The 15,446-nt window shown below is 42.9% G+C and overlaps 1 protein-coding gene across 1 annotated transcript in view; it reads right to left on the minus strand.

Annotated features, from left to right (window-relative positions):
• Window positions 1-15,345, minus strand: part of SOS1 (SOS Ras/Rac guanine nucleotide exchange factor 1) — a 39,174-nt gene extending 23,829 nt beyond the window's left edge. Inside the window, exons 1-5 of the mRNA XM_081903723.1 lie at window positions 15,214-15,345; window positions 5,087-5,212; window positions 4,527-4,658; window positions 3,162-3,326; window positions 1,010-1,219 (exon numbers count right to left, since the gene is read on the minus strand). Of these exons, the coding sequence (XP_081759849.1) occupies window positions 1,010-1,219; window positions 3,162-3,326; window positions 4,527-4,658; window positions 5,087-5,212; window positions 15,214-15,300 (720 nt within the window). The 5' untranslated portion in view covers window positions 15,301-15,345. The remainder of the gene's footprint in view (window positions 1-1,009; window positions 1,220-3,161; window positions 3,327-4,526; window positions 4,659-5,086; window positions 5,213-15,213) is intronic.
• Window positions 15,346-15,446: the final 101 nt, after the last annotated feature.

Raw genomic sequence — 15,446 nt, forward strand, 5'->3', positions numbered from 1 at the left:
ATAAATACTGCAGAACCTGAATAATACAGATTTCATGGCGACTATTTAAGACATAAGAAAAAATGTACAAGTATTGGCTTTCCTAACAAGCATTTACTGTTTAACTAAAGAAAAATCTCTCCTGCCCTCTCCCCAAGTTATGCACAGATGTGGCTTTCACTTGGAACCAGGGCTCTTTAGATCCCAACCTTTAATTGGATTGATAATGCCACATTAGAAAATCCAGGATACCTGTAATGAGGGCAGGTTTGAGGGTGGTAATATCCCGTTTCAGGTCTCCAAAGAGGCAGAAGCAAGCTGGCTCACATATAACCATGAATTAAGATGTAAATCAGTCTTCAGGAATTTGTCCTGCTAGTCACTTGATTGTCTGATAAAGGTTTTAAGTGAAATACATGTATGTATGTATGTATGTATGTATGTACGTATGTATGTATCTGTGTGGTGGCACCTGTAACCGGATTGACTAGCATCTCAAATAGCATTTATACAAATGTTTTCAGGGTTTAAATTTGAATGTGAGGAAGAATGCACTCACTAGCTTTACATCCTGTCAAACAGGCAATGTGAATGTCTGCATCAAGGAGCCTACTTTATTTGTGCATGTTCTCTGCGTTATTCACAACCTTGATTCTGCAGGATTCCAAATCATACAATGACCCTTACACATGGATGGCAAGCTACAGACATTCAGCACTAACTTGTGGGTGAGTGCAGAGACAGGCTGTTGAGAATATGATGGAGTGGCTTTGCTAATTCATTTATTAAATGTATATGCTATCCTTCTGTCCAGGGCAGCAATGAGCACATTCCTGCTTCCACACATCCAACCACCCACCCACACAGTAGAGGATACATGAATTTAAGCTCGTAAACAGGGCTACAGTATTTTTTTGGTTTTCAAATGCTTATGCTCATTCAGTTTTTGTGCTAAGACTGTACACCACTCAAACTAAATAGGCTTTTCCAAAACAATCATATCAAAATAAAATTAAATAGCAGTACTTACATGACCTGAAAACAGCTTAGGGTTGGTAATAAAAGGTTCTCTAAAAACTTTTATTACAAGATTTAGTTCTCTTATATATTGTCGAACCTCTGCCATGAATGACTTTACAAGATCATAGTAGGTTTGTTCTCCAGAAGTAGAGGGCTCTTCATCAGATAAAGTCAGCGTACTAATATCCTCTACATCCTGATGGAACATATCCATCAACACCTATTTAAATAAAGGTGGGGGAAAGTAATAACTTTTGAGAAAAGATGTAATCGAAGTTAAAGCAAGCCCTGGGAAATAAAACTGTTACTTACCAAGCTGAAATCAAATATAGAAGAAGGCAAGCTGTGCTGTGTATGATCCCAGTCTCTAGGAGACTGGCAGTCATACATCTAAGTTTAGGTTGCTTCACCTAAAGTCGTTCAAAGTACCTAGTGTCGTGACCATAAAGGGAAGAGAAAAATCTAAATTCTATATTCCCCAGACTTCAGTCTTCTAAGATACACTTGCTACTGAGCTTAATTCAAGGTTTTTGCTATTGGTGTACAAAACCCTGAACAACTTGGGCCCAGGATCATTGAGATCTTCAGAGGCAGAATTATTCATAATCCTGCATGAACAAGAAACACCACCTGCATCACAACAAGCAGCTGAGCAGGCACCAACCCTGCTAAGTTCCAGGTGCCAGGTTAACACAGTTTTACTACAGAAGGGTTTTGCACTATGAATGCTGTTTTGTGTTTTTTTACTTTCTGATGTTTTAGCTTATTATATGTTTTGGCTTTTGTATATTTTATGCTTATTCTTTTTGTAAGCTGCTTTGAGGCATAGAGTGAAAAGTATATATTTAAAATTAATAAATGGAAATGCAGATATAATTTAGCTATGGGGTTCACTATGAATATTAAACTGTTAGAGTGTGAATAATTAGGATACAGAAGTTCAATACTGACTGAAGCAAAAGAAATTCACCAGACACCATTAGAATTTTTTTTTTTAATGGTTAAAATCCAACATCACACTAGTGAACTTTTTATGTGCAACAGGACTTCCCCTTTCCCCCCAGCATTGCTCAACTCTGCTCTTGTGGGTTTGGGGCTGCAGAGAGTTGGGGCGGGAGGAGGCACAGAAGCAGTGAAAGCTCCACTACACAAGTGAAAGTGCCTTCCACTGGAGGGTTAAAATTTGATGTCAATAAATCTCACTTGTGACCTGAGAAACTGAAGAAATTTAATATAGAAAATGGAACGTATTCTCTTCTTGACCAGATAATGGTTTAATATCTATTATTGTATCTATTATTGAGCTCCATTCATAACCATTAATCAGTATGCTAATACCATTAATCACTGAAACAATAAAGGGGCAAAGGAGGCAACTTCTGACTAATTACCCGTTCTCTTGCAACCTCTTGAAAATCTGCTCTAAACAGCTTGAGGATACTGCAGAACAGCATGAGAGATGGCAGATCACAGAGTACAGGCAACTTGCATCTTACACAAAGGTTCGGTTCCAGGGTTTCAGGCATAAACACATAAAGCCAGGAACTCTGGGAACCGCCCCACCCCACTAGGTGGAGGGCTGCTTACACAGATTTGGGGAAGATGTGCAAAGGCTCTGGCAGTGTCCCAAAGCCCTCCTGATTCTTTCCCAAAGTTGGGTAAGCCCACAATTACAGTTGGGGGGGGGATAAATAAATGGGGGATGGGTTTCCTCCATTCTCTATATATTCTGCCTCACTTATGCAATAGTTTAAGTAAGATAAAAGTAAGATGTGAGTTACCTGTACAGTGGTACCTTGGAAGTCAAATGGAATCCGTTCCGGGAGTCCATTCGACTTCCAAAATGGTTTGGAAACCAAAGCACGGCTTCCGATTGGCAGCAGGAAGTTCCTGCAGCCAATCAGAAGCCATGGAAGTTGCTATGGATGTTCAGGTTCCAAAGAAAGTTTGCAAACCGGAACAATCACTTCCAAATTTGCGGCGTTCGGGACCCAAAACGTTCGTCTTGCAAGTTGTTCAAGATCCAAGGTATGGCTGTATATCATTTCCCCCTTCCACTCATGCAAGATCAAAGCCCCTTCTGTTTATGGACCCATGTTGTTTGTGGAAGGACTCTTCTGGATCTAAAACATTTAGTAATTACAAATATAAATTCTACCTACCTTATCAGCACACATTGCCACCTTGATGTCTTGTTTTGTAATTTCATCATGTCTAATATTCCGTACATAGTTCCCAACCAACTTTAAGATATCTGCAGAAATGTATTCTAATACTGCCACTATGTAAACAGATACTTGGTGGTCAACTTTATAGCCCAGAACTTCCTGAAAGAGAGATAACTTATTCTAGTATGTTGGGTTACACAAATGCACCTAATAAATTCATGCTTTTAAACATCTACACCAATTTGCTCCTGTGTCATATAAGCAAGGTCATTTTTAGACAGCTAACAACAATGTAGTTCTAACAATAATGTTTTTGCTGAAATGTTGAATTACTGGTGACAGGAGCATCATAATTGTTAACACCACACAAAGTAACTTAAATATATTTCTTGTTAGTCAAATATCACAACAATTATCTTAGACTTGTATCCAGCTCTGTGTTCTGCAGTTGTAATACATGAAAATATAATGCTGGGGATCATTAGGAAATATAATGAACATAAAACGTATCATAATACTGTTATACAAATCTATGTTTGTATAACTTGGAATACTGTGTTGCCTCGCGTCAAAAAGGTTGCCTCACGTAAAAAATGATATTGTAGAGCTGGAAAAGGTTCAGAAAAGGCAACAAAAATGATCAATAAGGTGGAGCAAATTTGCTTTCAGGAAAGATTACAACATTTGGGGCTTTTAGTTGAAAGATGAGTAAGAGGGGACAGGACAGAGGCATACAAATTTGTCCGTGGTGTGGAGATAAAGAAACAATTTTCTCTAACTTTTGCTTCTCAAAATGCTAGAAGTTGGGGATACCCAATCAAGCTGAATGTCGGAAGATTCAGGAGAGACAAAAGAAAGTCTATATAAACTATGGAATTCACTCCAACAAGTAGTAGTGATCCCCACCAACCTGGAAGGCTTTAAAATATGAGACCAATATTAACGCTTATGCCTCTGAATACCAGTTGCTGGGATCTGCAAGTAGTGAGAATGCTGTTGTGCTCAGGTTCTGCTTGCAGGCTTCCTACAGACAGCTGGTTGGTCACTATAAGAACAAAGTGCTGGACTGGATGCCTGTGGCCTGATCAAGCAAGTATTGCTTCCAAGTCAAGGGAAGTGTTAGATTGTGGCAGTCAAATTCTGACTAATTACACCAGCTAAGATTTATTGAATTCTAGTTAGATCTGTTACTAGCTAGGATCAGAGATTACTTTAATAAGATTTATAGATTTGAGTGAAATCTAGGCACAGTGGTTTTTAAAAATCTGTTCTTTCTAGGAAGTAATTCAGCTTTGAAGAACAAATGGGTATATTCTGTTAATTTTGCAACATTTTATACACTAAATTTAGAATACTTACTTTTAACAATGGGTGAATTTTTTCTACTGGGAGAAATAATGGATTTCTTCGCTTCCTCTTTTCAATTGCAGACTGTGCATCAGCTATTGCCCACTTATCAATAGGATGGGGAAAGCTTTTTTGTACACGATCCTTTTAAAAAATAGGAATTGCAGCTAAATACATAATCAGCACATAACATTTTTTTAACAATATCTTGTCACTGAAAGATATCTAGTTTGGTTATGGAAACATTATTAATTTGTGTAAGAACAGAGATGTTAATAACAAATCTATATATTTGCTAATAATTTTCCAAACTTAACACCCCCCCAATGAAAGGTCAAAATCAGAATCCTCATTATTAATTAATTTATATGCTGCTTTCCCACAATATATTTGTACCCAATAGAGCTCACAGAATAAGGTAATAATAAAAAACATAGAAGAATCAAATAATTTAATACAATATTGTAAACAAAACAAAATGTTAATAATCCAGTGATGAATGAATGGATTAATAATATATCACCATCAGCAAATAACAGTAGTGCATAAATAGCTACAAACTCTTCTTGTACCTCTACATCCAGGAAGCTTCTTGGCTGAGCTTGGCATAACATGTTCAGCAACTGCAGTATTAACTCCTCAACATACTGCAAAGCATCTTCAGTAGATGACAGCTTAGGGTGGACTTGCATCTGAACCTACATTCAACATAAAATAAACAAATGCACATATCATACAAAAGTTCTCAAGAGCATCTTACAAGACTTTGAACACAAAAAACCAATTACATAGTTTGCTTTTAAAATATGAAACTGGGTGAGATCCAACTGTGCCAGTAGCAGCAACAAAAATTCTCCTGTCTCTCCTTTTATTGCATTACAATTTGAATTCTATGCAAATCATATAGCATCTGGCACAGTACAATTGCTACAAATCATTAAGTGGTCCATGTTGTCACTCAGCAATTTTCAAGTGCTTAATGAGTGTGGGTGTGGGGTGTGAAACTGGGAAGCCACTGTGCTGCTGCATACAGCCCGATGGCTCCTCTCCAGGTGCAAACCAGATAAACAAACCAGGAAGACTTGGCTTCAAACTATGTTTGAATGAAGGATCATCATCTGGAGAAGCCATGATCAGCAAGGTTGGCTAGTCACTGTACTTGTTTGGAAAAAAATAAACCACAAACTCTGGTTCAAACATAACAGGAAGCACCAGCTTCTTGGTTTGTTTACTCTACTTGCACCAGGGAGGAGTACTGTACACCAGCATGCTGTTTGTTTACACAATAAACCAATATACGCCAGAAGTCTGACTTATCATTACATGCTAACAAGGCCATTGTCTAAAAGATACTTCGCTTCAATTATCAAGTTTCATTTTGAGTCTCATGGATGTCAAAACTAAAGGTCTGTGCAAACTGAAACAAGCCTAAGCTCTTTCTACATGTTAGCTGATCTTTTACTTTGTGTGCATTCACTTTATGCAGAAGAGAGAAGCGAGAAGAGGGGTCACAGAATGGCCTGATTTAGACCTAATGACAAACCATCTTACTGAATGAGCAGGTGCAATCTGAGCTTGTGCATTCCTACCCCTCTCTAGACATGCAAAGGGGAAGAGATGAGACGCTTCTGTTTGCTGTTTGTAACCATACACTCCGGTTTTCTCTTAACTGAGGGGAACAACCTAAACAGATTTGGCCCTGTATACGTGAAGGAGCGTCTCCATCCCCATCATTCAGCCCAGACATGAAAGTCCAGCTCCAAAAGCCTTCTGATGGTTCCCTCACTGTGAGAAGTTAAGTTACAGGGAAACAGGCAGAAGGCCTTCTTGGTAATGGCACCCTCCCTGTGGAATGATATTCTTGTGAGGAAGCTGGTAAAATGTGGGTTGAACGAGGTAACTGTTAGGTGGATTTGTAGCTGGTTGACTGACTGAACCCAAAGAGTACTTAATGGTTCCTTGTCATACTGGGGAAAAAGTGACAAGTGGTAGTGCCGCAGGATTCTGCCCAAGGCCTGTTGTTGTTGTTTATAAATGACTTAGATGAAGGAACTGAGGGGATGCTAATCAAATTTGCAAATGATACCAATGTATTGATACATTGCCCAGGAACGGATTGGGAACCAGAGCGCAATAGCGCCTTCACTTGGTGGTGTATCGCAGGTGGAACTTGCCTGCACATGACTCCCTCGGTGAGCTGGGTGCTGGTGGTGGAGGGACTCCCTCTGCCACCAGCGCCTGGTGGGAGGAACAAGTGGCATCCGCTGGAGCCGATGTGGCTCATTCCTCCCTCCATGTGCTGGGCTGAACATGGTCACTAGATGGCGCCCCTGAGTCACAAAAAAGACTGATGCTGGTTTAATTTTGAATGCTGGCTAATTCCATAAGTTAAGTAAGTGTTGAGTGAAGCAACACTGCATATTGTGTTAGGATCCAACAGTGTCATGGCCTGTAAGAGAGGGGCTGCTTGCTATAAACAACACCTACAATAAGGGGTCCGCAAAACCAACTACTGGACAGTTGGTATAAAAACACTGCTTTGACTTTTGCTCTTAGGAGTGAGGAAGTGAAAAATCACTAGGTACTACAAACAATGGGCTGGATCCAAACTAAATTAACTAAAACCAGTAGGGCACATTAGTCATGACTTAACTAAGTGCAACTAACTTAATTGGGATCCAAAGGAATGACTGGCTATCAAGCCAGGCCAAAATGTCTAGACCCCTAAACTCCATCAACATGTTGCTCTTTTCCCAATTACTAATGGCAGAGTTTGAACCCATTATTACAAGGAAGACAATGCACAAGGTGAAGAGGTGTCTTTCTTCTCCACTGCAATCAAAACAGAGGTTGCCTCTCTAAATAGCTAGAAGCCTGAGGAAAAGAGCCTCTAATTCCAAACACTAAAGGAGACCTTTTTCCTAAGGGTGAAACCCACATAAGAGAAGGGGAATCTCTATACTGATTGTCATGTGGAAGATAAAAGCACATTGTGTACTTCGTGTTTTCAACACAAACTCCCCCCAAATGTCTGGAATTAAGGAAAAATAAGATACATTGTCACTGCTACATATTAAAAGACTGTTTGTTCCTGGTGGTTTTAGGCTTGAAGTGACTACAGTACTGTACTTGGTCTTTAATGCAATCTCACTGCATTGAAGTAGACTGTTTTGCACTCATAATTGGTTATCCTTTATTATCCAACATGTAATGTTCCCCAAGCAAGAGAACCAGGAGGACAATGTCCATGATGCACTTTGTCACAGGTGCTATTATGACCTCTAAAAATGGTGAAATTAGTTTTAGCTTAAGAAGCAAATATTTCCTAAACTGAAGCACAATATTTCCTTTCCAGGTAATAGAAATCCTGTTATCTAAAAGCAGTGCTACACATTACAACCACTACAGAAAACACTGGTCTTACAAAAGTGCTGCCTACAGCAAATGTATAAAGTGTGGAAGTAATAATACATGTGCATACATATCTGGTGACACCTGGCTTAATAAACCTTCCCAGGAGCACGTACGTTTATGTATTACATCCAATAATTTACTCATTGTTACAGAAAACATCTACTTGTAATACTGCTGTAATTCTCAGATGGAGTTGAAATTGACTTGATGCTGTTTTACAAACATAAATAGTACAAAGAAAAAGGCATGCATGAATGCACCCCATGGCAAAGAAGTATTAATTTCAGCAGAACAAAAGTTAATACAAAAATGGTATCCAACTGTTGGCAAGGAATCTGTATGTTTTGTGTGAATATATGTTTCAAGGACCTGTCTCTGAAAACTTCACTGCAAGCTAAAATCTCCTCTCAGCCCCATTAAGATCTTATTTTAGTATATGTTTACAGATTTAGCCCTATACCTGGCAAGTCAAGCAACATTTCGTGCCTGCCAAATAAGAAATCAAAGTAGTGCACTACTAAGAGATCTACACTAAGATTATTCCAATAGGAATCCACTTACAGTTAAAACAGGCTCACACCAGTTTTAGGTTTCACTTCTTGCTCCTTTCCTGAGTTTTTTCTTTATTTGGGCCCTTTGCCCAAACATGAAGACCTCATTTTTCTGCTTTAAAAAATAAATAAATTGGCATGCCACTTAGAATATCTATAATTCAGTCCCACTGAATTAGGCTGTAATCCTAAACATATTTCTAGGCAGTAAGTTTGATCTCTGTGAGATTTTATGCTTGAGTAAATACGAGCAGGATCACACTGTTGTTGCTGTTTCTAGTCAGAATGGCACCATTCTGGTAATAAAAGGAGACAACTGCGTGGATATGTTTGTGATGGCAATATGGTAGCCAATTAAAAGCAATCATGCCAGAAGAGCAGGTAGTAGCCTAAATACATATATGAAATAGATACAGATGTGAATACAGATATCAGCATAGGCTGCTTTCTGAAAGTATTAGCCTCTCCAACAAGTTTATTTTAGATTTCTAAATGTAGAGGGGGCCATTTTTAATTTACAATTTCCAGCCAGAACCGAGGTTACTCTATAAAACAATTTCAACAGCAAAGTTAAATGCAACACTACATGTTAGTTAGTCATCAAGACCACTGTATTACAGATAAAATTAGAATTACACATTTGCTAGGCATACAGTCAACCTAATAAAATGCAACAGGTGACATTTATACATGAAGTCTAAGCTGTGCTCATGCAAGTCTTATAGCACCCCTCTACTTGGTGTCTTCCAGATGTCCACTGGAGACGATGGGGGTTGCAGTCCAAAACATTCAGAGTGTGCCAAGTTGGAGAAGGGTATTTTATCATCTTAAGCCACCTGAAACATGGCACTGTTTTCTTTTTAAAAATTTTGTAGACAGAACAATGCTGTCTAGCACTCCATATTTCAGTTTTTATTAAAGGATTTTGAGGGCATATATTTAACAGCTGTCATTCTACCTCTAAAATAAGTGAAATTAAACCTTACTTATATTGGGTGGTATCCAATTATGCCATACTCAGAGCAGACCCATCAAAGTCAATGAATTTCAGAACTTAGGTCCAATTATTTCAATGAAAATATTCTAAGTATAACTAACATTGGATATACTGTCCAATATTTTTACAGGATAAAACACATTACTGTGTACACAAATAATAGGACTAACAAAAAATGTTGGTCTGAACTTTAAGTCACCATTGTTCTAAATGCCACTACATATACGGATATTATAAAACTATTTTCCCCAGACAACTAATAAGTAATCAGTCCCACTACATAGCAAAGCTAGATGTCCACTGAAATCTGAAGTATGTATGTCCCAAGTAAAATGAAGTTAGCAGATATTTTAGACTAGAATACAACTTAACAAGTAAAATGCACTGGGCACTTGAAAACTGTATTTTATATTCCCTGGGTTACTGACCCAGGGTTAAGCACTAAAAATGCATTGATATAACCCAAACCCTGTTTAAATCACACTGAAATCACTGGTTCTTAAGTGCTTAACCCAGGTCTGTACTTCAATGAAGAAAGTGTGATAAATACAATAAAAAATTAATCTTTCAGGAACACAAAACACAACACAGCATAAATCTGTAATCTTTTTGTCTCAAACAAAATGTAATGTTGTAATCAAACATCTATTAAGGCCTTAAAACTTACGAGTATTTATTGTTATCAAAACTGTAACCACATTAATTTTTAACTGTGACTGCAGTAATAGAAAATTTAAAGCAAGTATGGTCAATATGTGTGAACATTTTAAAAATAAACTTCTTTTTACCTTAAAGTAGTTCTAGAAAGTTCTCACTAAAGCCACTCCAAATGTAACACCCCTGATCTCTTATCCATGGCTAGGGGATTGGGAGTATGGAACAGGCTAGTGAAATCTCTTCAACACCTAATTACCCAGTTATCTCTAAACTGATGTTAACACTAACTTTAGTTTAAAGCTAACAGAGTTTAAATAAAACCAAGGTTAAAAGAGAGTTTGCAAGAAGTAGTTAAAGTTAATTATGGGTAGAATTAACCATTGTGCTGTTCTGAAAAGACAAGGAGGAATTAACCTTCAGTAAGGGAAGTTAGAAGAGAACATGATTAGAAAATTTGAAAAGTTACATCTGGCTTTATACTTTAATATAGGTGGATTCAAAAAAATCAATGGAAGGTAGAAATCTTATTTGCCAAAACAGAATGTCTAGTTGTCTTTTAGGGGGCAGACAGCTTGAAAGTTGTATTTTTCAATGCAACGTTTTGGTTCCTTAAATTCATTCTGATAGCACAGATAAAATATAACAGATAGAATTCTACTGGATATGTTGCTAGTGTGTGAAAACAGTCAAGATCCAAGGATCCCCAGGCATGCACCTCCAGATAGTGGAAACATCAGGTACAATCCTGGTGGCGCCCGGGTATCTTCACTTGGTCACAACTGGCCGATAGCCAGGTGCAAAATGCGCCCGGTGAATTTTGAACGCTGCTACCACCTTTCACCTGGGAGCTTTCATTTACTGACCCATAATCTCACTTGCTTTTCCCTCAGGGTCCTTCCATCATCTATCTGTCACTTTCATGTGGGTGAGGTCCTTAGTTCTCAATGGTTTTTCAAAGGGAAGACACCAAAAGGGTACCATAATTCTCTGAGGTGACTCCTACTATCATTGGCCCAGCACTGGAAAGTCCTCTGCCTGCAGCATGCCTGGCTCTCTCTCCCCATCCTGAATCACATCTTCAGTATACACAGAGTCCAGCTTGCCTGCTTCAATGCAGCATCAGCTGCAGCTAATTAATACTGTCCCATGCACCAAATTACCAGCAAATAAGTAAAGGCATGTAAAGAATTGCACTGCAAGAATCTCTAGTCACTTCATCTAGGGCTACCATATGTCCAGGACATTACTGGGATTTCAAAGGTGGAAGTGACGTCTGGGGGGGAATTTCCGGAAGGCACCGTTTTGAACTAGATTTTTGGCATGTAAACCGAGAAATCACTTTTTTCTGGTGTTTTGGTAAAAAAAAAAAAATCTCAGGAACATTGGGGTTTGTCTAAGTAAGCTCAACAACTTACTTTTTTGAAATACAGCAGCCCTACTTTACACTCTGAACCAAGTTTCCTCAGTCCTCTTTTCCCCACCAAGTTCCTGACATCCTCATTTTTTAAATCAGCCCTGACTGCTCAATGGAAGGACAGATCCTGAAACTGAGGCTCCAATACTTTGGCCACCTCATGAGAAGAGAAGACTCCCTGAAAAAGACCGTGATGTTGGGAAAGATTGAGGGCACAAGGAGAAGGGGACGACAGAGGACGAGATGGTTAGACAGTGTTCTCAAAGCTACCAGCGTGAGTTTGACCAGACTGCGGGAGGCAGTGGAGGACAGGAGTGCCTGGCGTGCAATGGTCCATGGGGTCATGAAGAGTCGGACACAACTAAACAACAACAACAATATTTGTTTGACAACAGCTTCAGAATAACTTCAATATGCCCCTGCTTTAAAAATAAATGAGGCTAATAAATCTTTTTGAGAAAATCAGAAAAGCAAGTTTTCAAGTTACACAAACACACTTATGCATTATTCCGGCTTCAAAATACTGGTGCATGATGTGTATAAAGCACAGCCCATGGATTTTAGGGCTCGTAGACCAATCATTAGAATATTGCCTTAGGATAAAGAAAGCAGGCTTCTCAAAGTTGTGAGTAATAATTGTTCAGTGCACCTAGATATTATGTATGGGTTAAAATGTTACCAACCTCACAAGATAAAATGAACCATGTTCAGGTAACAAAGTAAACCTAGCTTGTGTTTTAAAAAGTGGTTATCTGCACAAGCACCCAGGGAACAAATTAAACAACAAATTGCAACACAGATCTAGCAAAAACAAATACCACCTTTATCCTATTAAATTCTATGCACTAGCCATCAGTCAATAATGTTTAAAAACTAATCAAGCTCAATACAGATTCTGATGGAGCAGGACTTTCATCACTTAACTCTAATTGTCAAGAAACACATATTGGTAGCAACTACAGTGGTGCCCCGCAAGACGAATGCCTCGCAAGACGAAAAACCCGCAAGACGAAAGGGTTTTTCGGGTTTTGCGACGCTTCGCTAGACGATTTTCCCTATGGGCTTGCATCGCAAGACGAAAGCCCATAGGGAAATCTCGGGGACCTTTTTTTAAATGCTGGCGGTGGGGAGCAAAGCCTTTTCCCCCCTCCGGACTTCAGAAGAGGTCCAGGAAGGCCGGCGGGGGCGAAAGGCTTTGCTCCCCACCGCCAGCATTTTAAAAGCGGTCCGGGATAGCAGGGAAGCGCTTCCCGCTATCCCGGACGGCTTTTGAAGGCAGGCAGGGGGGGGCAAAGACTTTTGCCCCCCCGCCCGCCTTGGGAAGAGGTCCTGGACCTCTTCCCAAGGCGGGCGGGGGGCAAAAGTCTTTGCCCCCCCCCCGCCTGCCTAACCGGGGGCTTTTAAATCGCCCCGGGACTGTCCGGGGCGATTTAAAAGCCCCCGGACGGCTTTTGAAACCTCCCCCCGCCGCCGGGGCATCGTCCCGATGCCGGGCGGCCGGGCAGGAACGCCTCCCCCCGCCGCCCGGCTTCGGGGCATCATCCTGATGCCGGGCGACGGGGCGAGAAAGCCTCCCCCCGCCGCCTGGCATCGGAACCATGTCCCGATGCCGGGCGACGGGGCGGGAAAGCCTCCCCCCGCCGCCCGGCGACGGGGCGAGAAAGCCTCCCCCCGCCGCCTGGCATCGGAACCATGTCCCGATGCCGGGCGACGGGGCGGGAAAGCCTCCCCCCGCCGCCTGGCATCGGAACCATGTCCCGAAGCCGGGCGGCGGGGCGGGAAAGCCTCCCCCCGCCGCCCGGCTTCGGGGCATCGTCCCGATGCCGGGCGACGGGGCGAGAAAGCCTCCCCCCGCCGCCCGGCTTCGGGGCATCGTCCCGATGCCGGGCGGCCGGGCAGGAAAGCCTCCCCCCGCCGCCCGGCTTCGGGGCATCGTCCCGATGCCGGGCGACGGGGCGGGAAAGCCTCCCCCCGCCGCCTGGCATCGGAACCATGTCCCGATGCCGGGCGACGGGGCGGGAAAGCCTCCCCCTGCCGCCCGGCTTCGGGGCATCGTCCCGATGCCGGGCGGCCGGGCAGGAAAGCCTCCCCCCGCCGCCCGGCTTCGGGGCATCGTCCCGATGCCGGGCGACGGGGCGGGAAAGCCTCCCCCCGCCGCCCGGCTTCGGGGCATCGTCCCGATGCCGGGCAGCCGGGCAGGAAAGCCTCCCCCCGCCGCCCGGCTTCGGGGCATCGTCCCGATGCCGGGCGACGGGGCGAGAAAGCCTCCCCCCGCCGCCCAGCTTCGGGGCATCGTCCCGATGCCGGGCGACGGGGCGAGAAAGCCTCCCCCTGCCGCCCGGCATCGGAACGATGTCCCGAAGCCCGGCGGCGGGGCGGGAAAGCCTGGGCGCGCTTGCAACTCTCCGCAAGGAGCGCGCTGCTTGCGGAGAGGTCCGCGCCTGTCCTGGACCTTTTCTGAAGGCAGGCGGGGGGGCAAAAGTCTTTGTCCCCCCTGCCTGCCTTCCCAGGGGCTTTTAAATCGCCCCGGACAGCGGAGAAGTCCTCCGCTGTCCCTGGCGATTTTAAAATGCCGCCTGCCAGAAGAGGTCGGGGGAAGGCGGCTTCCATAGGAACGCATTAATTGATTTTCAATGCATTCCTATGGAAAACCGTGCATCGCAAGACGAAAAACTCGCAAGACGAAGAGACTTGCGGAACGAATTAATTTCGTCTTGCGAGGCACCACTGTATACTGGAATATAATACAACAGCAAATGACATACTTTTCTTCAGTGAGGCAGATATATCTGAAGGACTCATAACATTCCAGTCTAAATTAAAGACCAACTCAAAAACCTGTCATGCCACATTAATATATTTGTGTAATATTCAGTGTCATCTGAACTATTTAAAATGCTGCCCATCTTCCATTTGGGAGCAAAGTGATAATCACACCTACAGCTCTCCTAAAGAATATCACTGCTATATTTTTGTTGTTGCTTGAAGTCATGTGCACATGTATCTGGTACTTAAAGTTCAGATCATTTAGTAGCTATCCTATAGGACAATGTTGGGAAGTGGAAAACCAGCTATCTACCCCAAGTGTTCTACCGGCAGGCGTTTATTGATTATATTTTTATCTCACCTTCCTTCCAACACACAGTGGCATATATGGCTCTTCTCCCTCTCCAATTTATCTTCACAACAACCCTGTGAGGTAGGTTAGGCTGAGAGACAGCGACAGGCCCAAGGTGACCCTGCGAGCTTCATACATTACCTTGTATTTTATTCTGCAAACTGCCCTGAGATCTTACGATGAAGGGTGGTATATAAATCTAATGAAGAATAATGAGTATACCCACACCCAGGAGCACAGCAGACAGGTTCGCAGGATGTCAACATAGGCGCATGAAAACACTGACCATCCCCAAACCGATTATGTGAAAGTCGGAGTACTGGAGCACTGCCAGTTATCACACATGCCTGTCGGCATCCCTTTGCGTTACGTCCAAATTCGGGACACACGCGCGCATACACACGTATTTGTCCTCACCTGGGGCTGTCACCAACGACACGTGGATGTCAACACGCAGCAAACCTTGGGCATTTGCGAATTTACCCCTATAAAACGCGCGGCCTTCCCACCCCTTCTGGATCCGCCCCCCCCCAGCGCCCCTTCCTCACCTTCTTCAGGGCTGGCACGAGCAGCCCCCGCCACTTGGGCGCGTTCTCCTCGCTGAAGAACTCGTACTGCAGCGGCGGCGCCTGCATCCTGCCCGCGCCGTCCCGCGCCCTGTGAGGGGAAGCGGCGGCAGTCACTGCTGGGGCCGAGCCGCTCGGCGGTGCTCCAGGGCCCGGAGCGGCGGCGGCGGCGGGCGACACCCGGAACCGGAGGAGGGCAGAGGCAGCAGCAGCGG

The sequence above is a fragment of the Podarcis melisellensis genome, assembly GCF_964234715.1.
Source record: "Podarcis melisellensis genome assembly, chromosome: 3".
In the NCBI taxonomy this organism is placed as follows: Eukaryota; Metazoa; Chordata; class Lepidosauria; order Squamata; family Lacertidae; genus Podarcis; species Podarcis melisellensis.